At 56.2% G+C, this 27,638-nt stretch overlaps 2 protein-coding genes across 3 annotated transcripts; both read right to left on the bottom strand.

The window, feature by feature from the left end:
• Positions 1-1,441: 1,441 nt before the first annotated feature.
• On the bottom strand, positions 1,442-10,954 carry LOC146594189 (E3 ubiquitin-protein ligase HECTD3-like). Of its 2 annotated transcripts, none has more exons than XM_085308152.1 (21): positions 10,583-10,954; positions 9,858-10,018; positions 9,335-9,427; positions 8,852-8,981; positions 8,132-8,247; positions 7,755-7,868; positions 6,545-6,627; positions 6,128-6,293; positions 5,620-5,701; positions 5,333-5,515; positions 5,150-5,202; positions 4,934-4,998; positions 4,529-4,632; positions 3,970-4,089; positions 3,696-3,785; positions 3,399-3,605; positions 2,937-3,066; positions 2,307-2,381; positions 1,913-1,994; positions 1,760-1,831; positions 1,442-1,646 (listed from the first exon to the last, which is right to left on the bottom strand). In XM_085308152.1, exons 1-21 carry the CDS (start codon positions 10,910-10,912, stop codon positions 1,562-1,564), a joined length of 2,541 nt encoding a protein of 846 aa, XP_085164278.1. In that variant the 5' UTR covers positions 10,913-10,954; the 3' UTR covers positions 1,442-1,561. The 2 variants fall into 2 exon arrangements, with proteins under 2 accessions (XP_085164278.1, XP_085164279.1); XM_085308153.1 differs by having other exon boundaries at positions 6,545-6,621.
• Positions 10,955-12,455: 1,501 nt separating this feature from the next.
• LOC146594188 (E3 ubiquitin-protein ligase HECTD3) lies at positions 12,456-27,252 on the bottom strand. Its single transcript, XM_085308149.1, has 20 exons — positions 27,170-27,252; positions 25,832-25,924; positions 25,385-25,520; positions 24,842-24,957; positions 24,440-24,553; positions 23,726-23,808; positions 22,968-23,133; positions 22,428-22,509; positions 21,286-21,468; positions 20,737-20,789; positions 20,320-20,384; positions 19,798-19,901; positions 19,317-19,436; positions 18,810-18,899; positions 18,240-18,446; positions 17,723-17,852; positions 17,191-17,265; positions 16,870-16,951; positions 16,680-16,751; positions 12,456-16,430 (listed from the first exon to the last, which is right to left on the bottom strand). Exons 2-20 carry the CDS (start codon positions 25,864-25,866, stop codon positions 16,346-16,348), a joined length of 1,998 nt encoding a protein of 665 aa, XP_085164275.1. The 5' UTR covers positions 25,867-25,924; positions 27,170-27,252; the 3' UTR covers positions 12,456-16,345.
• Between the last annotated feature and the right edge of the window lie 386 nt (positions 27,253-27,638).

Raw genomic sequence — 27,638 nt, 5'->3', positions numbered from 1 at the left:
TCATCATTGCCAAGGGGGGGGGATTTGCAGGGGTCTCTGGGCAGTGTGCACTCCTCAGCCACGCAGGAGGGCCAGCCAGCAGTGAGGCAGCAGAGGATTTCAAGATTGGACGGAACAGACACAAAACGCACGGACAACCGGGGCAGCCCCTGGTAGCTCTGCCCCCCTCCAGCCCAGCTCAGTGACCGTGCAAACCATGAGTGTCTTGCACAGCTCCAGGAGCCAAAGCCCAAATCACCCCGGCACGTGGGCATTAACCGCCAGCTGGCTGCTTTGCAGGGGCAGGCGTCCGCGTAAAACACAGCTGGAGATCTGGCTGCAGCTACGGGGCTGCCAGGGCTCACGGTGCCTGGTGCACGTGGGTCTGCAATGGGCTGCTGCCCAGCCAGGGGGGCCGGCGTCCCCTCGGGTTTCTGGGGGGCTCCTGCCCCAGGCTGCCGGTGCGTGCGAGCGGGAAGCGCGATGCCTCCCAYGCCGCAGCCTTCGCCAGACGGGCTCCGGCCCCAGCACGCACAGCGGCGCGGCACAGCCTTACGCGTGCCATAAATCATCCCCAGCGCTGGCTCAACGCGGGGGCCTCGCTGCCGAACATCCCAGCGCACTTGGGGAGCAGCCGCGGCTGGTGCTGGCTCCGCATGAAAAGTGGAGCCCTACCCAGACCCACGCTGCATCTCCAGCACCGGCAACACGTACGAGCCCGGGGGAAGCCGGGGCGCAGCTTCGCCTCTGCCGGGGCCGCGGGGCAAAGCCAGGGATGGGAGGGGGCTGCGCTTGCAGCACGCAAGCGTTGGCTGCCTGTGCCAGCTCCGAGGGCGGCTGCGCTGCTTCGCCCAGCTCGTGCACCCACGTTGCACGCGTCGGGGTCCCGGTAGCCGCCAAGGGACCGGGCGCTAAGACTCTTCYGCAGCCGGCGGCTCAGCGCGGGGGCGAGGACGGGGACCTCGGGGTTCGGCCAGCCCTGCGCGGCAAGGCACGTGGGTAGCCGAGGGGCACGGAGACGGACGTCTCCCCATCCTCCCGCGCCACGGGTCGGGGGGTCTGACGCTGCCGGACGCCGTGGGGTTTGGCACGAGGACGGAGAGCGGGATCCTTGCGCGAGGAAGGGGTCGGCGCAGGCAGGGGCAGGGCCGGTTTGGCGGCGGGGCTCAGAGCCCGCAGGACGTTGATTCAGCTCCCGCTGGGGGTCCCGGGCTGCTCCGGAGCGGCCGGGCTGCGTGCGGCACCTGGTGGCCGCCGGCCCCCRGGGGCTGGCCAGACCGCAGGCCGCGCAGCCGACGCATGCACGCGACACTCGCCATCCTGCAGCGCCGTGCACCGCCCGAGCGCCCAGCACGCGGGGGGCTGCRCCGGCCCCCCACCGTGCCCTGCCTTGCAGAGTGCTGAATAAATAAATGTGCTCCAAGCCCGGCCCTCAAAAACCACGGACTCGAACGCGATCCGAGGCTGGATGGAGGTAACGGGGCCTCCGACCTGCAGTTTTATTGAGTCCGCCGTCCCCGGGGGCAGACGGCTCCTCTTGGCCGGCAGRGCAGCTCCCGGTGCCGGCGGCCCCCCGGGGCTCTCACTCGTCCCAGATGTTCTTGTCCGTGTCGATGGACACGCAGTTGTAGACGGCGTAACGCAGCAGCTCCTCGCAGGCCTTGGCCCTGGAAAGGAGAGGTTGGGGCACAGCCGCGATGGGCACCGAGAGGGGGACGGGACCCCCGTGCCAGCCCCGGGGAGGGCGAGTGCCCCCCGCCCTGAGCCCAGCTCCACTCACGAGGAGTACGTGGGCAAGAAGAAGGTGCAGGAGCAGGTGGAGGCCTCTGGCATCAGGTCCACTGCTTCGGAGCTTTGGAGAAAGAAGAAACCAGTTTGGCCCCAGCCCCTGGCAGAGCCCTGAGATGCCCAGGCCAGCGCAGGACGGACTCACTTTGTCCTGTCCGGGTAGACGGTGATCTGAACCGGGAGGCGGCTCCGGCCAGTGACAAACTTGAGGAAGCGGCTGAGATCCTCTGGAAGGAAGAAGAGGGCTCAGGTCTTGGCAAAAGAGCCTGATGGGGCCAGCAAGCTCCACGCTCAACCTGCCAGCGGGGTCCCCGGCCACCGGCCACCGCAGCAGGGACTGCCCTTGCAGCAGCGTCCCAGGAGCGCACAGCACAGCTACGGCATGGTCTCGGTGTCCCGGGGACGGCTTCCTAGGGAATCCCAGGGGCTCTGCTGAGTCTCCCAGGGGCTCAGGGCAGTGGTACCCCATCCTACTGGACCCGCCACCCCCCCACGGCGGTGCACACACACAGTGAGGAAAGGCCTGGGGGGTCACTCACCCCTGGTGAAGTTGTTGAGCGCCTCCAAAAACATCTGGACACGGGAGTCGTCCTGAGGAAAGTCCTCAAACGTCACTGCGACAAGGAATGCCCCAAAGCTTTGTTAGCGACTCCCAGCAAGGGAAAGTGAACACGGGATGCGTCCAGCCCCTCCGCGAGTCCCGGCAGTGGAGGTGGGGGAGGAAGGGACCCTCGGGACATGGGCCGGGCTGCTCTCCCTCTGCCCTGCACACTCTGAACATCTGACACCTGCCAGSACCCAGCTGAGCACGCAGCCCCAGGGCACTGCTCCTGGAGAAGACAGGGCCACCTCCTACCCGAGGCCAGGCAGGCTTCAGCTCCCCTCGCCTGCTGCCTTGGCTCCCCCAGCCACAGTCCTCCACCAAGACCCTCTTTGCAGAACATGGCCTGGGTTCCTCTGCAGCCARGGGCTGCAGATGCACGTGGAAGCAATGAGGGTCACCCTTGGCTTGCTTGGAAAGGTTTGGGCTGCTTAGTGAGATCCCAGGAGCCCCTGGCACTCCTGAGCAAGACTGGCACCTTGTCCAAAACCAGGCAAAGAAATGCAGGGTCCTGGTTTGCAGACACCAGTCAGAGCAGAGAGCAGCATCAGCCTGCCCCGGCACTTACTGAACCTCCTCAGTTCGGCCACTGTGATCTCRGGCTCCCCGCAGATCTTCCTCTCCAGCTGCTGCCAGGTCAGGAGGTCCAGCACAGCCTGGGGCACCACGCGGAGCAGCCCAGCTCGCATGGCTGCAATCTAGGGGAGCACAGAAGGGGTCCCACGTTGCTGCAGTGAGTCTGAGCCTGGGGCAGCTGGCCAGAGCACTGAAGCAAGGCACTAAGGGACCCCAGAGAAGGCCCACAGCTCATGGTAGAGCCAAGAATCAGCCCTGGGGCTTGGAGTCAGCCCATGCACAGGATGCACGAAGGGACTGCCCAGCTGGAACTGGTACCAGGGACATGTTTCTGCAGCCACCAACACCACAGCTAGGGTCCAGGCCAGCTGCTGACTATGAAGGGACCAGGAGAGCCTGTCATATGGGGCAGGGTCCACCTTGCAGCCCAGCCAGCCATAGGAGGCAGTGTTACCTGTTCCTTGCTCTCCTCCAGCCGAGCCTTCTGCACCAGGCGAATGAACCCCTCACGGTCCTCGTAGCGTACCACAGTGCTGCTGCCATTGGGGATCAGCTCCATCACACGCTGGTCACTTAGCACTGTCGTGTAGGTCAGCTCTCTGCCGAACATGAAGTCAAAGGCCTCCCTGTCAACTGCCTGCAGCACCTCCAGGAGCTTCACCTGGAATGAAAACAAGTAAAAGCTATCATTGCAGAGCAACCAGCAGGCCACAGGCACGTACAGCCAGCTCTGGCCCTCATCCCTACTCACCAGCTCCGAGTCCACAGCAGCAAAGTCCTTGCTCCAGCTGACCTCCTCCCCTGCCAGCTGTTTCCACACCAAGCCTGGCAGAGACAGGACCTGCAGGAGGGAGTGGAGACACATGTCCTCCTCATGCATCTCCTTCAGGGTGCACTGGCCGAGGACATAGTCTTCTCCCCAGGCAACACTTCAGTTGGGATGTGGCAGCAGGAGGATCAATACCCCTGGGCTGCAACATCCGGGGCAGGTCTGACCCTCACCAGACCCCCTTGCCAGGGCTCACCAGAAACTCCTTGCCCCTTAAAGTTGCTCCCATGAGCTGCCCAATCCACTCATACTTGGGGAAGTCCCTGYAGGAGGGGTTGGGGACATACATGTCCCTGGTGTCATCAGCACCGTTACCCTGCAGGAGAGAGGTGATTAGGACCTGCAGACAGAGACACAACACAGGCAGCCAGGACGAGCCTAGCACAGTCTCCCCCTTAGACCTTCCCACTCCATCCCCTCGCCTGCCTTTCCTGCCCCTTTTACACCCATCCAGGAGATCTCCATCAGATGGGTGCATGAACAGCAGCCTGACTGACAGCCCTACAAGCATTAGGATAGGACTAAAGCCCCAAAATATTGCAACTCAGGGACAAGCCCACAGGCAGTACCARTCTCTGATGAATTTTCTTCCCAGAGCATATCCTAAGGCTCCCTGCAAAAGGGAGAGCCCRGCCTGAAGGACCTCTCCAAGCCCAAATTCAACTGCACCAACTGCTGCAGGCCTGAGGAGCACCAACAGGTTTGGGTGCCCTGAGGCTGGGACAGGCAGATGCCGGGGTGCTACCCTGCTGCACCTGGTTGGACGTGCGCACAAAGAAGGGTAGGGGCACGGCGACGTCGCTCGAGCTGGGACACAGCTCCTCCGACACATCGGCCAGGCTGTCCCGAAAGCCTCCGCCTGCAACGTGAAGAGCAGCTGGTTAGCGTGGGGGGCTGAGCTGGACACACAGCCCAGGGCTGGCCCAGCCGGCAGTCCCAGGACTGCCCTGCTGGGGGGCAGTGGCAGTGCTGTGGAGGGTTAGGGCAGATGCAGGGTCCCCACCACAGCGCAGAGCAGGGCTGCCACCCAGAAGGCACCAGGGACCGTGTAGGCACCCTGCAGCACCAGGTGACACCCCCAAGCTTCTGCCTGGTCTCCACCAGGTGCAGGAGAGCCAGTGCCCTTGGAAGAGCCCTCGGRATGAGCAGGAGGCTCTCACCGTTGTCCACGATGCCCTCTGTGATGAACTCGCACTCCCACCACTGGCTGTAGCTCAGGGGCCACCTGTGGGGAAGCGGCAGCCCCATGCACAGGCATCCTCCGAGCCAGGCAGATGCCCGGGGTTGGCAGCATCAAGCATCTCCCTGCACCCACATCCCACTCGGGGCAGTGACACCCCGCAAACATAGATTTGAAATCCCAGCATGGCCCCTACCTATAATCCATGGGCTGCTCAGTCTTGCCTGAAGCTCTGAGGCCTTCATACACCTAGAGAGGAGCACAAAGCGGAAAGGGGACCAAGCTGCAGCAAGGCTCAGTGATGGCTCAAACAGCAAACACATCCCCTGCCCAGTGCCCTCGCACAGTGCRCAGCCCGCCTCAGCCAAGCCGAGGGTACCTGGGTGAAGACAGCGTTCTTGCAGCGGGGGTCAAGCGCAGGGTTGGCGCGGTGCTCCCGGGCCAGGTACCGGTTGAGGTACAGCTTTGGTGAGGTTTGTGGTGCGGGGCTCTGCGAGGCCTGCAGGCACTGGGCAATGAGGGCTGTGCAATGCTTGGACAGCAGCAGGAACGGCTTGATGCTCTACCAAGGGACAGGCAGGGCCGGTTAGGGGCCACGCTCCTGGCCGCACATGTTGACAGTGCCATCCCCAGCTAGCAGGTGGTGAGAGCCCCACAAACACTCACCCTGAGCATGCTGAAGGTACCGATGCTCTGGTCCGAGATGGGGATCAGATAATGCAGGACACTGTCCAGGAGGGTGACGAACCTGGAGACCGGAGAGGAGCAGCGTGGGGATGCAATGGGGCTGGGGGATACGCAGAACCTCACCCTGCGTTGGCACAGTGCAGGGCCCAGGGCACAAGCTCGCCACACGTGGGTCCCCTCCAGGTCATGGAAGGGCCCTGGCCTCGCGATGGGGAGTGCCCAAGGAGCAGCCTCTGTCCAAGTGCTTTATCTGGACCCCTCCCAAAGAAAAAGTGCAATCAAGAGCAGCTCCAGCATGTGGCCTATGCTGCAGTGGTGTGACCAGCTTGCTGCAAAGGAGCTCGCTGTGGGGTCAGTGCTGGCCCCAGCTGGCAAAGGGGATAGCAGACTTCAAGAAAGACATATGCAATTCCCTGCTAGAGGCCAGGCATGGTCCTCCCTCAGGCCCCAGGCTCGCTGCAGGCAAGGAACCATTYCCATGACGTACCTCTGAATGAGCACAGCCCGCCGGTACAACGTGTCTGCTTCCACCCTTTCCAGGAGGGGATACCGCACCAGCCTGGCCGGCTGGAACATGTCCGCATTGAGGACCATGTCCCACTCCCAGACGGACTTGATCTTAATCCCTTGCAGGCGAACGTTGCACCCGCCCTCTGCCAAGAAAGGACAAAGATGTCGGTGCACAGCCAGCACAGCTTGGATGAAGGTTGTTTCAACGGGGGACAGGGGGCCACCTCCAGCTTTGCCTTGCAGCATCCCAAATGGAGCTCATCCCCAGACCTTCTCCCAAGGAACCAAAGCAGCAGCCAGCAGAACAGGAAAAGCCACAAAAACCTCTTGCAGCCCTCACAGGTGCATGGATTCTGCTGGGCTGGCAGCCCCAGGTCTGGTCGTACGAGCTCACCCCGGCACTCCAGAAAGCGGATCTCCAGGACCGGCAGGTAGGTTTTCATGTCACGGAGAATGCACACGTCATGGAAGCTGCTCCTGCACACATAGCACAGAGGAGATGACAGAGCCTCTTTTTCSCCCCTAGAGGCGAGATGATGCTCCTGGATCCACAGTGGCACCTACGTCTGTCCCAGCCGCATGGCTCAGCCTGCTGAGCGGGCCAGCTGCAGGGCGCCTGGGCAAAGGAAGATGGCAGGGATGCTCCTCACAGCCCTGAGCAGACTCAGTGGCATCCACAGGCTCCCACCAGCAGCATCCATGCTTCAGGCCATGCTGCCCTTCTGCCTGCTCCCATCTCTGTACTGCCACCAAGGCTGCTGCACCCTGCCTCCACCCTGGCTACCCAAAACCACTGGGGCTGCAGGAAGGGGAGGGAAAGGTATTTCCGCAACATGACCACAGCTAAGCAGYAAGTGAGCAGCAAATCCCAGACTAGGGCTCTGCGACACTCTCTGAGCCACCCACCGCATGAGCCTTTCTGCTCACCGAGGACTTTAGCAGGAGGGCAGCAAACGGAGAAGCACAGAAGAACAGAGACATCCTGAAGAAGGCAGAAGTCACTTCCAGAGAAGAACCAGAAAAGAGACCTCAGCGGTCTCGCAGATGTTTCTTCAAAGACAAATCTCACTGCTCAAGCAAAAGGGCAAGCAGGCCAGTTTTGGGCAAAGAGGAGGTCTTCAGTTCCTTGTGTAAACCCCAGGTGCACAGCGGTGTGTGCAGGCTGGGTGCCTGCCTCAAAGAGAGCATTGCAGAGCTCCAAGACGTACTGGGACAGTGCAGCAAAGAGGGAGGTAAAGTGCACCAGAACTCTGGCTCTAGCGTGGAGAGAGATGCCCGGAGAAGAAACGACAGTCGTATGTGCTCCCACAAACAAGGAGGGAGAAGAACCCCCAAAGTCACCAGCCAGCAGCCACAAAATAGCTTGCAGACCAGAAGTACAGTTGAAGGCACTTGGTTAGCGTGCAGAGGATGGGTGTCCATCACGCTTGCAGCAACTGATGCAACCTCCAACTCAGGGAGCCCAGACCCGCTGAGAGCCCATGTCAGGGATGGCTCGCTCAGGATCTACCTTAGCACTTCCCTTAAACCTCCACACTGGACACAGGTACAATTTAGGAGTTTGGTCAAAGCTGGATCAATGATGCTTCTCTCTTGTTACTCACTCGCTGATTAAGACACTTCGCAGATGATGCAGCCTGTTCAGTTCCCCACCATACACGGCCACCCGTCTGGGTATGAAGGATGTGACCTGCGACGCTAGCACCAGCCACAGCTTCCTGGAGATGAGAAGAGTGAGAAGAAACTTTGTCCTGAGCCTCCTGGACATGGAGATACCTGGGAGATGCCCCCTGAGCTGCCAGCAGGGCTGTGCACACCAGACTCCCTCCTGGAACACWACTGTCCCCCACTTCTACCTCGAGCCCCAGGTTGTGGCCAAGAGAGCCCAAGTAAAGAGCTGTAGTCAAGACAAACAAGGGCCTCAGACCCTGTTCATCTCCAGCACAACCCCTGCCAGATACAGGATACCCATAGGTCTCACTTGACAACGGAGCCTTTCTTCATGTTGAGCCGCACCCACTGCTCCCCCAGGGGCCCATCACTCTCCCAGAAGGTGTCTGTCCGTCCGTCCGTCAGATGGGATGCATTGAAGACCTCCTGGAAGAGCGCAGTGGGCAGAAGGAGGCAGGGTGAGCATCCTTGCGCATGCTGGGGCCACCTCCAGGAGGGATTCCAGGWGGCCAGAGGAGGTCAGACCAGGCCAGTCCTTGCATCTGCTGGGCTGCTAGTGAACGGCAATTCCTGTACAGAGCAAGCTGGACGTGGCCACCAACCCCTCGGGGGTTGGAGAGTGCCAATGAGATGCAGTAGGGTTTTGCCCAACTCACATCAGCTTTGTTAAAACCCCAGCCCCTGTTCCTCATGGAGGCACCAGGCACCACCGGCTACACCTTCTCTGAGCTGCGATGAGACTCACGTGTGCCATGTGCTGCAACTCATGCTAATTATTGCCAGCACATGCCAGGCATACCATGATACCTCCAGCTCCCCCACCAGAGACCAAGAGATGTGCCATGAACAAAGCCTCTTCCCTACCCAAGGGCAGAGGAGGGCTGATGCCTGGAGGCCTTCCAGTTCCCTCCTCCCCTTGTGAGGAGGAAGTTTAGTAAAGTCATTACTCCTCCATTTCTGGGGCTTCCCAGAGTTGCCCAGCCCAACTTGCTCCTTCTCCTGCGCAGGCTGGTCCAGCCCTATTACGCACCGAGGAAACCTCGAGGCTGTTGATGTGTTCCTTGATGCAGTCAAGTCTCTCCAGCTCCCTCTCTCTGCGATCATAGAGGAAGCGCGCCAGCTCCGCGTCACACTCATAGCTCCAGGACGGTGGCAGGGACCTGCAGGCAGGCTCAGGGTTAATGGGCCAAGGGCGACCAATCTGCACCCCAGACCTGCCAGCCAGCTCCCAGCCTGTCCATTAGCCCTAGATGATCTGGGCACCCCCCTATCGGGAAGGCCCCAGCATCCCACAGTCACCAAATTGGGACACAGCTGTATTGCTGCCACCGCACTGGGTATTTATGGCCACCCTGGCCCAGTGGAATTTATGGCCGCCCCGGCCCAGTGGAAATAGTGCAACGCAAGTGACCCGCTGGCACGTGGAGCAAAGGCTGTCTTCATCAAATGGCGACCAGCCCCCGCTCCAGACCCCCACCCTGCCGCAGGACTGCTCCAGGAGATGGGSTCGTACCGAAACTTCTGCACTGCAGCCTCATCCTGCTCCACAAGCCTGGGTTTCCCTCCGAGCCGCATGGAGTATGTCAGATCCACCACTTGCTCCCAGCTGGAACAGCCCCGGCAGAGGAATTACRTAGGCGAAAAAGATGGGTCAGAGCTCAGCACGCCCCAGCAATTGCCACCTTAGCCTTTAAGGCAGCAGCAGTATAGGGCCAGGGGGTGCAGCATCCAGGTGCCAGATGCTCAGCCCAAATCTGAGTGGTGCTGAACCACCCTGATGTCTCTCTTCCATAGGCACTGCCAGAAGCAAGCACAGGTAGCCTAAGAGGTGGCACCATCCTGCACATAGGTTCTTTGGCAGGGACATTTGTCTCACCTGTGCCAAAGGGGGTCAGTGGGGCTGTGCTTGGCATGCCCAAAAGAGTTGGGAGAGCTGGGCCACATGTCCTCTGTAGGGCATCAGTCACACGCAACTCAGCAACACACACATCGCTGTCCCCTGGCTGGGAGTGCCAGGCAGCGCGTTCGGGCCCTACCTGACCGCAGGTTTATAATCAACCCCGAACATTTGCTGCTGCCATTGGATCCTCTCCACAGACTCAACTGGGACCAGCTTATCTCCTCCCTCTCCAAATCTCTGCGCCAGGAGCCAGCCCTCTTCCAGGTCATGGCAGCCCTTGTGCTCTTCTAGCTGCTCCTGAAATCACATCCGGACTTGTCACAACTGTCTGGACCCCAAACCAGCTCCCTGCTGCATCCCTGGGGCTTGTGCCTCTTGGGTGCTGCAGGAAGATTATTAGGAAGCTGAGCTGCTTCGTGACACAAAAGGGTSCTGGGACCACTGATTTCAAGGTCCTGAGGAAATGTGACAACTGCGTAGCRACACCCAGATGTCACCCAGCCCAGAACAGCCAGGTTCAACTTCTGGGAAGCAGTAAGACCTGAAGAAGCAACAGAGGACGAATCCACCTCGTGTGCCTCTAAACAACCCAGCTCCCTCCTTCCCCAGTAAAAACCATTCCTCGCTCCCGCTCGCCCAGCCGCGCTGTGCCCCACGGGAGCCCCTTGCGCTGCTCTGCTGCTCGGCGTCGCCCTCCCGCACCGCCGGGCCCCGCTCGGCCGGGGCAAAGGCTTTGGGCGGCTCTTTAGAGCGGGGTGACAGCGCGGGCCGCGGGAGCCGCGCAGCCTGCGCGGATCCGCACGAGCGGCGGGTGCGGACGCCGGGCCCCGCCGGTGCCGGTGCCGGTGCCGGTGCCGTTACCTTGCTGAGCTTCACCCAGAGCCCGGCGCCGTTGCAGTACTCCTCGCCGGTGGCGCGGAGGCAGCCGCCCTTCCGCACCTCGATGGTGGCCCGCGCCGCCCGCTTGCCGCCCCGCGCCGGCCCCGGGCTGTCCCAGACGCTGAGCAGGCTGCGGGCGGCGGCCGCGGCGGCGGCGGCCGCGGGGTCCTTGCAGATCTTGTACTGCACCTCCCGCGGCACGTAGCAGAGCGCGGCGGGCAGCGCCCGGGCGCGGCGGAAGCACTCGCTGCACTGCAGCAGGAACCGCAGCCGGCCCAGCACCTGGTGCGGCGCCTCCCCGCCCGCGCGCATCGCGCTCCCGCGCCGGCCCGGTGCCGCCGGCGGCCGAGCCCAGCACCGTCCGCGCCGCTGCGCCCCCGGCGGTGCCACCGCCCCCGGCTCCGCCTCCCGCCGCGCCCGGCCCGGCGCTCCCGTGCCCGCCCCGGGGGGGGCGTTGCCCGGCCGCAGCAGCCCCCGACCCTCCCGTCCCTGCCTGCACCCCTACGAGCAGAGGGGGAGCTCGGCACCACCGGGGCTCGGCAAAGCGGCCACCGTGGGCTCAGGGCACCCCCTAGGCATAGGATAAGGAAGAGAAGGGAACGGGGCGGGGGGGGSCTAGGGGCTGGCACGCTGCTGTGGGAAAGCTGGGCCTGGGCTGCCCAGAGGCCTATTCCTGCCCCAGGCACAGTGCTGTGGGCTGGGGAGGCTCCGAGCATGCCCGTCAGGGAGGAGGACCGGCCTCCCTGCCCAGAGGCAGCTTTAACCCATGCAGCCGTGGCGTCCCAGCAGCAGGAGTGGTGCTGTGCCACCCAGCAGCGYGTCATGTCACAGCTGCCCGTCACATACCGTTGCGAGGCGGTGGCAGAGTCCGGCTGAGCTCCACCCTGCAATATTTGCATTTCYCTGGGTCAAGCACAGAGAGCAGCATGTAGGGAGCAGGAGCAGCAAACAACCAGCCTGGCAGAGCTCAAAGGTCCAAGCACCCTTCTGGCGCCTGCCTGCTCTCACGGCAGGTCATAGTCCAGGCCCATCCCTACTTGCAAAGGTACAGTGCAGAGAGCGAGCTGACAGTGCCCCAGGGAGCTGGGCTGTCCCCCCTGCAGGGTTATTGAACRGGGTCTTCCCAAGCACAGCAAGTCTCTCCCATCAACCAGGACAGCTGGGCAATTCTCCCTGCTCTGTGGGCTGACAGTGCTGGTCCTGCCCAGCTCTGCCTTACTGGTGTGCCCCTGTCCCTGGGCAGGGGCTATGATTACGTATGGGATTGCTACAGCAGGAAAAGCAGCTTCCCAAGGCCCTGCCACAGATGGGGACATCTCATGGGCTGCAGGTGCGTGACCCTCCGCAGGCCTGGAGCCCACTGCGTGGAGGTCAGGGCTTAGCAAAAGAGCATCTTTTTGCCCCAGCTGCCCAGGGAGGCGAGTGGGCGGTGTGACCCAGGCTCCACACCCAAAGTCTTTTTTTCCCCCAGGATGGCTCTGAGCAGGACCTCTGGGTCCCTGGTTGGTGGTCTCCTGGAGGTATTGAAAGATCAGTTCCTCCTGGCAGGAACTTAACCCTAACAAACCAAGCCTGAGGCGCTAATCATGGAACTAGAGCTGTGGCTCCAGGCCTGTAAGAATAAGTGACACCCTCCCTCCCTGGCCAGCATGTGTYACCCCATAAAGCTGGCTGCAGAACGCTACAAAGGGCTGTGCCCCCTCGGTGACATCAGTTTGTGCAGTAGCATGGGAGACAACTTCTGCTGCTTCACCTTCAATTGCCTCATGCGTCATCAGTCTCTGGTGCGATTTATCATGATGGGAGCGTGCAGAATTCCCAGCCCCACCAGATAAAAGAAATGAGAAATGCCAAGAATAGTTAGTTCACTTTATTTTAGATCCTACATGAGGTAGGGACATTCAGATCCTGTCAACCTATTTGTAACTTTTAATACTCCAAGGTATTAATTATTAATTATTAGTGGAATAATKAACAGCTAGTCTACATGTGCGTATTAATAACCTGAAGCGATTCTATGACAATTCAGCAAGCTGAAAATCAGGAGAGGTCAGCGAGCAGTTACAATGAGCTGTAACAGCATTAATCCCATCCCCAGCTCCTCTTGCAGCCATACACACCCTGAAGGTGCCAACTTTCTCCTTCCTCATCCTCCCACGTTGCTGGCAGCCCTGCCCGCGCACGGACACCTCTCTTTTGCAGCTCTGCCTCATCTAAGCACATCGGCATGAGCACCTTTCTCAGGGYGTCACTCGCTTAAAATTTGATCTCATACCTACCTGAGATTCAGGAATASAGCAGAGCAGAGCCTTCGATTTGCAGCTTACTGCTCCCTGTGCTGCCCTCAAAGGCTCTCCCATCCCTTTGCTGGGCAACGGCACAGCAAAATTTCCAGGCAGGGCAGAGTCACAACTAACTTGTGTAAAGTCAACCATGACAGGCAACAGCCACTACCCACAACTTTAGAGATCACAGGAGAAACGTGACCTGGTATCAAAATAACACCTACACTTCTGCCTCCTGAGACTGGCTGGAGCTGAGCCAGGGTGATCTTTTCCACAATTCACTGTGTTATCACATCAGAAATTCAATTTGCAGTTGGCTTTAAATCACCATATACAAGACATGGCACWGCATAGAGGAAATCCAGGCAGGTTACCAGCTCCCTGTCCCCAGTTCACCTTTGCACTGCAAACTAAGTGCCATCTGTAGGCTATTTTGGAGTCCTTGCTCAGCAGCAGCCACACTTGCCCAGATACCCTCTGACCACACACTGACTGCAGCCAATACCTCAATGCAGTGGTCAGCTTGTCCTGTAACTGGAAAGACTTTCACAAGTCTCTGCACCCCCAAACAGCACTATGGCAGATGCTGTTGCCATTCTCCAACACACACATTGCCATAATGCAGAGTGGTCCAAACTATATGATAAAACAATGTTGTCAATATGTTTGTAAGGGATAAAACCCAAAATGCACTAGATGAGTCTCCAGATGCAACCTGCCTACTAGGCCCAGGCTCCTGTAATGACTAGTGCTTTTTAAAATCAAAAGTCACCACCCTCACCAGCTAGGGCCCTTTCACCAGAGCCCTGGCACTCAAATCTAGGAAGCCTCAGCAGCAGTGTTTTCTCAGTGGCAGGAAATAAACCCAACAACTGGAGAAGGTTGGGGGCTAAAAGCCCTTACTAGTGGGAAGAGCAAGAAAGGACAAAGTACAAGATCTGCAAGGAGGGAAGCCAGAGTAATAACAGTCATAAAATACTGGGAGGACCCAGAGGTGAAGTTAGCAGAGTGAAACTGGAAGTCAGATCAGGTTGTTCAGAGCCACAAGTAGCCAAGTTTTGAGCATCTCCAATGATGAAGATGCTAAAACACTTCTGGGGAAAGGCTCACATCCATTGCTGCCCAGCCACATCAGCTCGACACCTCAGCCACCCTGCTCCAGAGACACCAACGCGGTGAACTCTCACTGCAGTCAGTGCCTTTCCTCAGCCTGGACATCACCCTGAGCAACCCAACAACCTGTCAGCACTATCAAACCATCTTAGACAGCTAGCCACCTGCTGCCCAGCCAATAGAACACATCTGTGGCTTTGAGATCTACACTAAAAGCACTGTGTACAATGCTGTAAAAAAAAAAAAAAAAAAAAAAAAAAAACAAAAAAAACAAAAAAAACACTATTTTTTCTTGCTGTTTCTAGTTCTGCTCACTAAATAAACAACATCATGTCCCTTAGAAATAGACAAGGTTGGAAAAAGCAAGATCGATTCTACCCAAACAGCAGCAGCCAGAAGGGATCTACAAGCCCATTTCAAATCCCATCTCATCCAGCTGCTCTCTGGGCTCCCCAACTTGGTCTGAAGAGAAAATTTTCAATACTCCYGCCCAAGGCCAAGCCAGAGGATCAAAACTCTTTCACCAGCTCACTCCTGTCCATTTAAAATAAACTGTCTAGCAAATGACTCAGCCTCCACTGTGGAAAGTTATCATGCAGAGGCCCTGCTCCTCTCCATRCTGGACACTGAAGTCAGCCACAGAGTTGCAGAGCCCAATTCTGAGATAACACATCATGCTCCAAAAAAAGCCCCCAGCAGCAGACAGGACTTCACACCCATCAAACTGAGTGTGGAAGACTCTGCTGCAGGCAAAAGCTACCAGAAATGATACCCTTGCTCACCCTAGACTCCTGCTCACTGCGATGCGGGAAACCTCAGCATACACCCTCTCCTGATCCTACAGTCCTTTCAGTACAACTCCTCTCAGCAGCTCTGGGAATACAGCAGTTTCAAAGGAAACAGGTAAAGGGACAGACTTCATTTAGGACTAGAAGCAGTTTCTGGATAACAGGTTTCTTCAACAGGGAGGAAAAGACATGAGGTGTTAGGCACAGAGCAAGTTCTAAGTCTCAGCATCAGCCCCACTCCAGCAATGGTGGCTCAGTGCCTCTGTAGTAATGATGGCCCAGCAGACCACAGAGACTGACAATACCGCTGTGGGAGGGGGTATAAAAGCAAACTGACATCTGGTAGCTCATGSGTGGTAGGCTGCTATCCTGCTCAGGGCTGGGAAGGTGAAATAACATTTTGTACAGTCTTGACATTGTAAAGCTTTCATCACCTCCATCACACACTGACCTACTACTGCATCATGTGCTTGAGGAGCTCCAACATCTGCTGTCTGCAGTCCTCCTGCTGCCCTGGGGCAAGGACTAGCCTGCTGTGCTGGAGACCTCCACTTCCCTCCCCACGGCAGAAGAGAACAGAGCCTGGCACTCCAATGCCTGCTGCTGCTCTAACTCCCACTGTCGGGGAGAAGAGTTTGGCCCTCCCTGCATATCTCTGCAAGAACTGCAGCACATTAACTGTAACACAGCCTTTGAGAGGAAAACCAAGGCTTGAAGAGCCTGAGAGAATGACTACTACACCACCAGCATGCCCTGCTGCATTCACAGTGAGACTACAGAGCAGGAGGGAAGCAGAAAACTTCCATCTCCTGCAGGGAAGCAGGTCCCCAGCAGCCTCTGCAGTGCTCGGGTGCAGGGAACCAGAGGTGCAGGTAACTGGGATTTGGTGAGATGTAAGAGTACAAGAGTCCTGTCCTGACAGCACCCACAGTCCTGCTGTTCCCTGGCATACAGGTCTGTCATGACACCTGGTGGCCAGAGGCACCCCTGCAGCACCTACCACCAGTCTGCYCCATTTCTTTTTAAATCTAGATGAATGATCTCATTTCTATGTTCTCATGTGGAAGTAGGAATGAGACAAGGGAATGTGGTCAGAACACTTGGGCTAGGACACAGCAAGCATCTCTGAGCATCCCCATGGTCTCAGCAGCACCTCACAAAGCTCTCCATCCTGTACCATAACCYGCTGTGTAGCTTCATGGCCCTACCCCATCTCCACTTGGAGCAGAGCACTGCCTTGGAAGGGTAGGAGTGAGTTATGGGATGCAGTCGGGACATCTGGAGAAAAAACTCACTACAAAAACCTACCAGACCTTTCTGATGTTCCATGGCTGGGGACAAGGTTTCATTCCTGCAATCACATTTACTTTCTGAGCTAGCTCCCACCCTGCCAAAGTCCCAAACCTCTGTGTCCAAAGCAGTGCTGCTTAGCACTGCAGGGAGCCAGGCTTCATACCTAGACATTTATTATATATACAYATCTTGGGGGTGAAAAGGGGCTCTTCCCATTGCATGGTTTTGTTGAATGATTGTCCATGCTGCTTGGTCAGGCTACAACATCACTCTTCCCATGGACTCATATCTGTGTCGATGGCCACGCAATTATAGGCCGCATAGCGTAACTTCTCTTCACAAACCTTGGCTCTAGGGATGACAGGAAGAGAAGGGGGAAACAAGGAGTTGCCATTACTGCATCTGTCAGCTGAGATGACAAGATGCTTTATGAGATGGAGACTATGCCTCAACACCCCAGACAGAGAGAATCACAACGGCCACACAGTACAGTCAGAGCAGTTTAAGAGTGGCAAAGTGATGAGGTCTAATGGGTCAGCACCAAGGCTGAGAAGAGAGCCCAGATGCACAGTCTACCACATAGGGAGCAATACAACTTACGTGGCATAGTTGGGCAAGAATAGGGTGCTGGAGCAGGTGGARGACTCTGGCAATGCATCCGTCGTCTCAGAGCTTGGGGAGAAGGTAATAAACTGGTCAGACCCAGCCAATGAGGCAGGGGACACTGTGACACAGATCCCCTTTGATACGGTTTCTGTCAGCCTATTGTCTCAGAGAAGGATAGACTCACCCCAGCTTGTCTGGATAGATGTAGATCCGTGCTGGAAGGCGGCTTCTGCCGGTGACAAACCTGAGGAAGCGACTGCGATCCTCTGTGAAGAGAAGGCAAAGACAACGGTTGATTCCAGGGAAATATGAGAGGAGTTCAGCCACCTCCAGGTGTCCCCAGCACTGGCAGAGGAGCTGATCTTTCAGTCCAGCGGTTTGCTCTGTTCAGCTTCTATCTGTTCCTCAGGCAGTGATAGTGTTATTTCCCTCTTCCAGTGTGCAGACAGCACCCAGGGGTTGCCATGGCACAAGATGACACGCAGAGGCAGAGTAAATCACTCACCATTGGTGAAGTTGTTGAGTGCTTCCCAGAAGTACTGAACCCGAGTATCCAATGGCTCAAAGTCCTCAAATCGTGCTGGAAGAAAGGATACAGAAAAGGAGTTTGCTAGAAACAAGCAAACTTGTTTTGCTCCTCCCTTGATAAATTATCCCCTGCTCCTTCACATGCCTTCTGACAGCCCAGGAAAGCACCTCTAGGTGTCTGCAGGGTGTTAGCACAGACCCAGGGTGCAGGGACACATGCATTCAAGTTCTTCCTAGAAAGCACATTCAGATCCAGATTTCAGCTCCACAGAAGTTCATACACTGGGAACACAGGGACACCCCAGCCTCTCCTCTGAAGCCCAGCATGGTGGCAAGAGACATCCCTGCCCCCATCAGCATCTAGCCAAGGGCAAGAAGTACATAGACCCACTTTTTCACTGCAAAAAGGATAATGTATCTGTTTTCTGTGCCTTTCCTTGTCCCAGCAGGCAGAGAACAACATCATCTCACTTCCAGGGAAATGGTTTTTGGTGGAGCCCTTCACTTACTAAGCTTCTTCAAAGCATCAACTGTGACTTCAGGGTCTCCACAGACTTTCTTTTCCAGCTCCTGCCAGGTGAGGAGGTCAAGAACAGCTTGGGGTACCACCTTCAGCAGTCCAGCCTGCATGGCCATGATCTGAAAAGGAGACAAGGCATGAATAGCATGTCCTGCCTGTTTTTCTGGCTCACAGTTGATTCCAGGACTGCACTGGACTGAAGCTGTGCAATTGCTCAGGAAATGCTCCAAGGAGCCTAGAGGGGGGAACAGGGTCCCACAGAGATGCACCCCAGTTCATTCCAGAAAATAAAAAGCCATGCATCTCCCATGCTGCTACAAGCCACTTCTCTTTTCAACAAACCCTGGAGCTGCAGRATCTCACCAGAAAGGACTAGCTACTATTGCACTAATGAACATAGGGACACTGTGTGTGATGCACTTCAACAGATGTGGAGTAGAGGGGATGTCTCTAGGAGCAAGGTGCTACCCRTGAACTTAGCCAGTGATGCTCTGGGACAGCATTACCTGCTCCTTGCTCTCCTCCAGCCGAGCCTTCTGCACCAGGTGAATGAACTCCTTGCGGTCCTCATAGCGTACCACAGTGCTGCTGCCATTGGGGATCAGCTCCACCATGCGCTGATCACTCAGCACTGTTGTGTAGGTCAGCTCATTCCCAAACTTGAACTCAAAGGTGTCTTTGTCCATGACTTCCATCACCTCCAGCAGCTTCACCTGCTCAGCCCCGACAGGAGTGTGTATTAGAAAGACGCCCCACAAGCAGCCATGTGCCTGAGCTCACATCTTCCTTCCCAGACAAGAGCTGGAGTGACTGGGACAGCAGCACAGCAGGGATACACTGCCTAGATCTGCACTCGCCTTTTGGTAGACCCTGGGGTGTTGCATGCTGGAAACAGTAGACAGCATGGCTACATCTCTGTATCAGCTGTGAGTTGCACAAGTGCTAAGAGCGCCTTTCTTTGAATGTTTCTCTGACACATCATAGGAGGCGAGTACAACATGATGACAAGGACGCAAACCACCCCCTTGCTGAGCATCACAAGGAACACCATAGGCACCAACTCCAACCCCTCTCACCAGCACAGAGTCCACAGCAGGGAAGTCTTTGCTCCAGCTGACCTCCTCCCCTGTTAATTGTTTCCATACAAAGCCAGGAAGAGCCAGGACCTGAAAGAAAAAAGAGATTTTACTGTAGGAGAAGAGATGTCCCCAGAGGTGAAGATGAAGCTCAACAGTACAGATSAGAAACAGAGCTAGAGTAGTCTGACAACACAGGACGTTCTCTGCTCTCYGCATCCCCTCAGGCCTTGTCTTGCCCTTCTGCACATGTCAAGCTTACCAGGTATCTTAGCCTATGTGGCRCTGAGCAGAGACCAGAAGCCCTCTCCCAAGCTCTCAGCAAAATCTCCCAGAACTCAGGCTGTGAGCAATCCTAATCCCATGGCCTCAAATCCTGACAAAGATGCTTTGYCCCTTTATGTGATCACAGAGCCCTCCCATGTCCCGGTCAGATAGGGCTGCAGAAGAGGGTTACTGATTCCCTTTGGGGTAAACCTCCATGTAGGGACAGGACTTAAAGCTCACCAGAAACTCCTTGCCTCTCAGAGCTGCTCCCATGATCTGCCCAATCCACTCATACTTTGGGAAGTCTTTGCAGGAGGGGTTGGGGACGTACATGTCCCTGGCTTCTCCAGTGCCGTTACCCTACAAGAGAGAGTCAAAATTCCACGTCTCATTCTCAGCCCAGCACGATGCACCACGGACTCAGCTCTTGCAGTGACTACGGGCACTTCTCACAGCAGAAAAGGCCTAAAAAAGACCCTTACCCTCCTTGATAATATTCCTAGTAAAAGACAAGTATCCAGGTACTTGCCAGGGTATCCTAAAACTGGATGCAGCAAAGCAATTTCCAGAGCCTGCCAGGTAGCTCTACCCAACCCTTCAGCCAGGAGGAGAGGTTTTGGACCAGCAAAGGCAGGTACATTCCTGGTATGGAGGGGGACAGGCACAACATCACATTGCTAGGCACAGAAAGATCTGCCTCAGTTATCCTGATCCACAGCACCTGGTTCGATGTGCGCACAAAGAAGGGCAGGGGTACAGGGGTGTCTGCTGAGCTGGGACAGAGCTCCTCTGACATGTCCGCCAGGCTGTCCCGAAAACCGCCACCTGCAACCCAAAAAAGACCCACATTTTTAGTGATGCAAACCGTGTATGTGTTGACCCTCAGCGTCAGGAAGCAACGATCAGGAAGGCTGGTCAAATCTGACYGTGCTGAGCTCCTCTCAGTGCCTTATGGCACCAGAGGAAATAAGATAGGAGAAATAACATCCGTGTCAGGCCTGTGGAGGACGACCACAGGGAGCATTCAGCACTGTTAGTGCTTCTGCTAGTGACTAACAGGCACCAACCTGTATCTTGACAAGCAGCTCACTTTATCCAGGACCTGGTGACCTGCCTTCCCTTTCTCCCATCCAGGTGCAGTAACACTGGGGCAAGCATGAGCCACAGCAGCAATGAGGTGCCCCCTTCAACTAACTCTCCCCACTCTGCCCCACTGCAGGACCTTGCCCAATGCAGCCCCTACCTTGGTCAATGATGCCCTCTGCGATGAATTTGCACTCCCACCACTGGTCATAGCGCAGCGGCCACCTGTGGGGAACCAGGCACAGCCTGAACCACAGCTCAGACCCCAGGTGCTCAGGGCACTCAGAGCTGAGAAGAGATTGAGGAGGCAGCAGGGACAGCTGGGACACCAGGGGCCTAAAGTAGACCAGCCTGGGCCTAAAACAAGGCAAGATATCAGTTCTCCAGAGCCAGTCACATCCTCAGTGGCAATGTAACACCTTGGGGAATAGTTCCTGGCTGGCTGAGCCATCTCCTGCCCTAGCAACCCTTCTCTGGGGTACAGGGCACACAGGTGCTTCCCAAACACCCTGCAGCACCAGAGGACAGAGCTCCCAGCAGTGTGTGACCCCCTCCACCCCCCACAGGGGCTGCTTACCTATAATCTAGGGGCTTTTCAAACTTGTCAGAGGGTTTTAGGCCTTCATAGACCTGTAACAAGCAGAGAAGATTGAGGCTGGCATCTCAGCCTAGAAGGACAGGTCATTCCCACAGGGCAGCAGGGAGATATTTCCTGCCCTTTTAGTGCAACAGGATTGTTATCCCCTGCATTAGTAACACATCATGGAGAGAGTCTAGTGCAGAGCAGAGACTTCAACTCAGATCTCACAAATTCCTCCTAGCAGCCTATCCTGGGGATACTCTGCCTCTCCATCAACCTCTGCGTCAACCCAGGTGTTGTCAAAGCAGGATGAGGCCTTAAAAGATGAGCTACAGATGTATTTAGCACCATTCCTAGATAAGGGTCCATCAGCACATGTATCTGCTGAGGTTAGGAGTAATATAAAGAGGCCTTGAGGTCTCTGGGTAAACTTCAGCTCCCAAGTCATCCCCTTCACCCATTTCCTTCTGGTTCCTTTTGGTTTTGGGATATCCCACTCTTCCCACAACAGCAGGACCCCCTCCACCCTCCCAGGAGGGGCAGTACCTGAGTGAAGACAGCATTCTTACAGCTGGGGTCCAGGGCAGGGTTGTCTCGGTGCTCCATGGCCAGGCGTCGGTTAATATAGAGCCGTGGCATGAAGTTGGGCTTGCTGGTCTCCGAGTCCTTCAGACACTGGGTAATGAGAGCTGTGCGCCGCTTGGACAGCAGCAAGAACTGCTTAATATGCTGCCAATRGACATATTCAAGATGTCAGAGTTGCCCAGCAGTGCCCAAAGCAGCTCATCTGCTTTCTACTGAAACCACTACACTGCCAGGCCTCCGCCCTTCCCAGAGCTGTTGCAATCCATGGATAGCCACATTCCCCTTAACTTTTGTTCCACCTCACCCTCTGCCTCAGAGRCACTTTGCTTTCTGGTTTAAGGGAGATGCCATGCCTGAGCCTCTTTTCATCAGCCCTCATCCGATACTCTGGCATCACTTGGACTCTCCTTTACCCTCGCTCTCACCAGATTACAGGCCTTATTAGCCCTATCTGTAACCAAATCAAGCTGTGATAAATAAATAAAAATCCTCAAATGCTTCAGGTTTTACACTAAGTTATCATGGGAATTACAATGCTCTCTTGACACCAAGCCTGGAAGTGCACAAAAAGGAAATGCCCTACTAATGCCCTGCACACAAATTCCGGGAGAAGCTGTGAGGCAAACAACCCACTGGGAAGATGAGCCATGTCTCACAAGAAAGATGCAAATCGAAAGCTTAAAGTCAGAAAGTACTTATTAGTAAAAAGCCTTGCCAGCTGGACACAGCCAGCTCAGAACTGCCAGCAGCAAGTTCTGGAACAAATTTAAGAGTGTCCTGGGCTGAGATCTCAGAGCAAACATGCATTCAAATCACCCAGAGCTGCTATGGTCTGAGTTCTTTCATGGGTGAAGTGCTCTCACCTCAAAGCTCTAGTTTGATTCTGCTTGCTACCTTGTATCTAAATATTTGCACACCAGCATTTTAACAGGAAACTAGCCTCCAAGCAATATTGTATTTCACAGTTTTAACAAATTGAGCTCAGTCAGATATGTCTCTCAAGCTGTTTTAAAAGGCAAYGCACAGTCACTGTTTCCCTTGCAACAGCCCAGGTGAAGTCACCCTGCCAGACCCAGGCTCCAGCTGAGACAGAAATCTCTCACCTTGAGTTTGCTGAATGTGCCAACAGTATGGTCCCAGGCTGGCACTAGGTGATGCAGTACACTGTCCAGGAGCTTGATGAACCTGGATTACAAAGAAGAAGATGCTGTGATGCGCAGAAGGGCCAAGGATCTGAACAAACTTATTGCAGCCCAGACAGCTCCAGGTACAGGCAGAAAAGCAGCAACCAATCTGAACAAAACCCAGCGAGGATTTAAATCACAGGACCGTTGTCCTAAATCCCCAGGGACCACACAACCTTTACAAAGGACTCTGTGCGTGCCTGCCTCACGCACAGTACAAGTGTGCTATACTCACAACATGCAAACCCCAGTAAACTTAAGCTATAAGATTCCACTTAGAGCGTAGGGAAGTTCACTTCCAGAATCCCACTTTGTCACCAAATGCCTCTGCTACTTCCTCCAGGGTCCAGGWTGCCCTTCCCAAGGGGAGCCATAGAGCTTCTGGTCACACCTGGCCTGAAGAGAGCACTGATACCTGTAGGTGACACCATGAYGCTGCCTGCTCCATCAGCAACGTACCTCTGAATGAGCACAGCCCGCCGGTAGAGCAAGTCAGGGTCTGTTCCTTCCAGGCGCGGATAGCGCACTAAATTAGCCAGCTGGAACATGTCAGCACTGAGCCCCAAGTCCCGCTGTCGAGAGGATTTGATTTTGATCCCTCGGAGTCGAACGTCAATCCCATCATCTGCCAAGGAAGAGCAGGAATGATATGCTAAGCTCAGGAGAAAGCAAGCCCYCCAGTATACACACACTCAAGTAGGCTATGAGCCTCGGCTGGCAGACATGCAAGGACAAGGCCTTTCCAGCCTCATGCTGGCTTTGCTCCCTGTATAGCTGGACTGCAAAGTTCTTGAGCAATGGTGTTCACAGCTCTCCTCCTGGGGCTTACTCCCCACCCGAGAAACTCAGGGAAACAACGACGAGCCAACCTCTAGTCAGAGAGAGAACACAGCCAGTGAGTCCAGCTTGCAGCAAATGTGCAGGAAATGTGAACAGCTCCACCAGCTCTAAGGCTGGGCACTGAGAGCCAGAAACACCTCCATAAGGAAGTGGGAGATTCACGGGGGGAAGGGTGGGGGGAGGCAAAAAAAGGTGGGATAAAAACAGAGCTTGCAAACATCCAGGCCCCTCTGGAGTTTTCCATGGGTCTTCTGCATCTCAGCTGGAACATCCAGCAGGGCCAAGAGCATAAGCCTCAGGCTTAGKGTCAAACCCTAAACATACAGCACCCTATAGTACAGCGGTGTTACAGATGCAGCCACAATAGCCAGGCCTACCTCTGCACTCTACAATCCGGATCTCAATGACAGGCAGGTGTGTCGTCATGTCCTCAAGGACACACACATCCCCAGTGTAGCTCCTGCAAACACAGCACAGACAGGGGCTGCAGAGCTGTTTCCTTGCCCATCCTGCCAAAAGTCTCCGTGACTGGAACTCAGACCTGGCCTCCCAGCTCTATCAACACCGCAAGAATATGACCTACTTGAAACCCTCAACCTGTTGGTGCTCCAGGTCTAGGCAACCTGCTCTAACTGGTCCTACAAGACAAACATGGTTCCCTGAATTAACCCAGCAGCTATTGGGCTGCACCAGTGTTCCTGTGCTAACAACCAAGCACAGTAAGGCCCTTCAGTGGGCCTGTAGAAGGCCCCTTAGGCTCCAGCACATCTGCAGTCTGTTTGCCCAGCACCTCAGCTCAGCAGGAAAGGGTATGCATAAGGTCTGCACCTAAGACTACATCATTCCAGCAGTATTCTGAGAAACACACACAGATGATGATTGCAATTCTGGAGAGTCTTCCTGCCTGTGTGCTCGTTGTGCCTTGCTACTGTAGGCAGGGGGAATCCAAGGCTCAGAGACAGAGAATATCTCTCCCAAGGTCCTGTGCCTCTTAAGCCAGGCTGGTGATGGCATGATCACCTAGGGTCAGGACTTCCAGCACACTCTGGCCTTTGCAAGGACCACACTGCCCTCTGCCTCCTGCCACTCACTCATCAATGCCAACGTCGTTCAGTTTCTTCAGGTTGTCCCCTTCACCCCCATACACGGCAACCCGCTTGGGCATGAAGTTCTCGTCGGTGGTATCCACTGTCAGCAGGAGCTTCCTGAAAAGGGAACCATGAAATTAGCAGGACATACGCCCTGCATCTGAACACCCACCTCTGCTCCCCTCATGGCCTGGCCACACCTGTATTAAGCGCATACAACTCGTGCTAGGTGCTCTAGTTACTTATGACAATGCTGGCTAGGAAACTTTCAAGCCCAGAGCCAGAGTAGGGGACAAGGGGCAGAGAGGGAAGGCAAACCAGGGCTTCGATGGACGTGCATAYGGATTGGCAGCTGTGGGGCCCATCCCAGCCACAAGCCGGCACACAAGGGGAGAGATGCCTCACTTGACGATGGTGCCTTTCTTCATGTTGAGCCGCACCCAGTGCTGCCCCTGGGACCCATCGCTCTCCCAGTAGGTGTCCATGTGGCTGTCGGTCAGACATGACACATTGAAGTCCTCCTGGAAGAAGGCAGTGAATGAAGCAAAGATCAGATGGGAGCAGGACTAACTTGCCCTTTAGAGGCTACACTCAGCATAAGTCTCAGAGCCAGAGGGAGGTCCAACTGGCCCAGTTCCATTTGCTGGGCTGTGAGAAGACAGAGGTTCCAATACAGAGATCACAGGACACTGTGCTTTGGGGCTAGGCACACAGCAGAGGCTGTCAAACACTTCCTAAAACCAGCTCAGCAGCTACCATCAGCATTTGCTTCTCAGATCACAGGTTGCACATTACTCCTATGCAACACACTGGCTGACACTCCTCTCTGAGCCTAGGCCTTCTCTCCCATGTCCTCCAACACACAGACCAGAGCAGCATCCATGCTCCCCAGCCCCAGGGCACAGCAGGGCTGATGCAGTCCTGCACCCCACCTCACATGCTACTCACAGTGTAGGATGAGACATCGATGCTGTCCACATACTGCTTGACGCTACCCAAGTTCTCATCCTCCTTCCCAATGTGATCATACAAGAAATGTACCAGGTCTTCATCGCATTCGTAAGTCCACGTTGGAGGCACATACCTATGGAAGCAAGGGGGTTAATGGGCCTGGGGACCCAGGAACAGTAAGGCTGCATTAACCCCTGCTAGGCTAACGTGCCAGGAAAGATGAATCTCTGTGCCCTGCTTGCTTTGGCCTCGCACCGTTTTGTGCCCTGTGCAGGCTGATCTAGGACAAGGCTATTTGTGCTGAGCAGAGCCCTGGCTCCCCCGCTGCCTGCATTTCCCCCCTCACCCCATCTGCAGGGGATGGCTGTCTGAACAGTGAGGAAGAGACAGCAGCTTGCTCCCACCCACAGCCAAAACACACGCACATCAGGAGCCAGCTCGTACCGAAGCTTCTCTACTGCAGCCTCATCCTGCTCCATGGGCTTGGGTTTTGCTCCAAGGCGCAGGGAGTATGTCAGATCCACCACCTGCTCCCACCTGAAACAGCCCAAAGAGGGAGGAAGTGAGAGAGACATAGAGAAAGGAGCCAGCTGTGAAGGAGTAGCTAGGAGGAGGTGATGGGGGGTTAAATCTCCCACCACACTGCATCTTTCATCACCTCAAGCCTCATCAGCTGCCCTTTCCTTCCAGATCATCTCTGATTCTTCCAGGACATACTCAGAAACGGCCCAGCGGGAGGGGACTTCTCAGTCCAGAGCTCAAAATTCTGAGGGGCAATACCTCAAAATCGCAAGCAGCAGGGCACGGGCCAACAAGAACCTTACTGCACTCTTATGTATAAGGAGAAAGGGATGTCAAACAATCAGTTCAGGCTCAGAGTATAAGCGCACCAAGGAAGATGGTTCTACATCCTGCATGGGGTTAATCTGTGGAAATTCCTACCACAAGATGTTCCAGGTGCTAAGGTTTACATGGATTCAAGGAGAGATCAGAAAAGCTTATGCAGGAGGAAAAGTCTGCTAGAGAGCTACTAAACATGTAGAAACCATTTCTGGCACTGGAAGTCCCTGACCCAGGAATGGCTGCAGGCCGCAGAAGCGCTGACTTAGGGGAAGAATTATTACATCTGCCATCTTTTTGCCCCTGCTCAGGGATACTGTATCAAACAGACCCTCAGCCTGACACAGCACAGCTATTTTTATGCTCTCCAGCAAATGGTCAGAGCCAGTGCTCTGGAGGGTAGGAGGTCAGACTGAGACACCAACGGAAACGGAAATTTTGATCTTTTTAAACAACGGCTACTTCTCCCACTTCTCCCATCACCGTGACTGCAGCACAGTGCATGTAAAAAAGCAGAAGTCACACATGGATCATGGGGGAAAGTTCAGAGCACAGTTTCTCTCAAGAAGGAGAGTTACCTACTGATTACAGTTCAGGCAGAACCGGCCTGCCCTGAGCAGATGTCCGATATTGTGACAGAAGGATGCTGAGAGATGGGAGCACATAAATCACTGCAAAATGCAAAACCTCCAGCATATCACAGCCAAGGACCAGGTTTAACATGCAGGTTTCCAGCTTCCCACTGTGTGCAACAAAATCCTGATTTCTGTCCCGAGCCCGGGTGCGGAGGGCGATGCTGCCCCGTCCTGCGCACCGCACCCCTTCCAGGGCAGCAGGGCGAGGTGCTGCGCGTGGGCTGTTGAAACATCCGGAGGAGCTTGGCTGYGTGGACACTTGGGATGATCTGTGGGGGCGAGAGGAGGCGAGACCGCGGCCCCGTACCTGATCACGGGCTTGTAATCGACCCCGAAGAGCTGCTGCTGCCTCTGGATCCTCTCCGTGGACTCAACCGGGACCAGCCTGTCCCCCCCTTCCGCGTGCTTGCACACCAGGACCCAGCCCTCCTCCAGGTCGCAGCCGCTCTTGTACTCCTCCAGCTGCTCCTGCGCGGGGAAGGAGGCCCCGTGAGGCCGCGCAGGCCGCGGCCAAGCTCGGAAGCGCCGGGGCAGAGCGGGGAAGACGGGGCGGGGGGCACCGAGGCAGCGGCTCTCCCGGCGCGGCCCCAGCGCGGCCCCGGCCTCCGGGGAGGGGCGTGGGGGGAAACGGGGCGGCGATGGGGGGCACAGCGACACCGCGGGAGGGGGCGGCGGGGCCCCGCCGGTGCCGGTGCCGTTACCTTGCTGAGCTTCACCCAGAGCCCGGCGCCGTTGCAGTACTCCTCGCCGGTGGCGCGGAGGCAGCCGCCCTTCCG

Source organism: Rhea americana, unplaced genomic scaffold (assembly GCF_003343005.1).
Source record: "Rhea americana isolate MKP2758 unplaced genomic scaffold, rheAme1 scaffold_27, whole genome shotgun sequence".
Classification (NCBI taxonomy): Eukaryota; Metazoa; Chordata; class Aves; order Rheiformes; family Rheidae; genus Rhea; species Rhea americana.
Note: the sequence above shows the minus strand (reverse complement) of the source record. Positions and strands in the feature narration are given on the sequence as shown.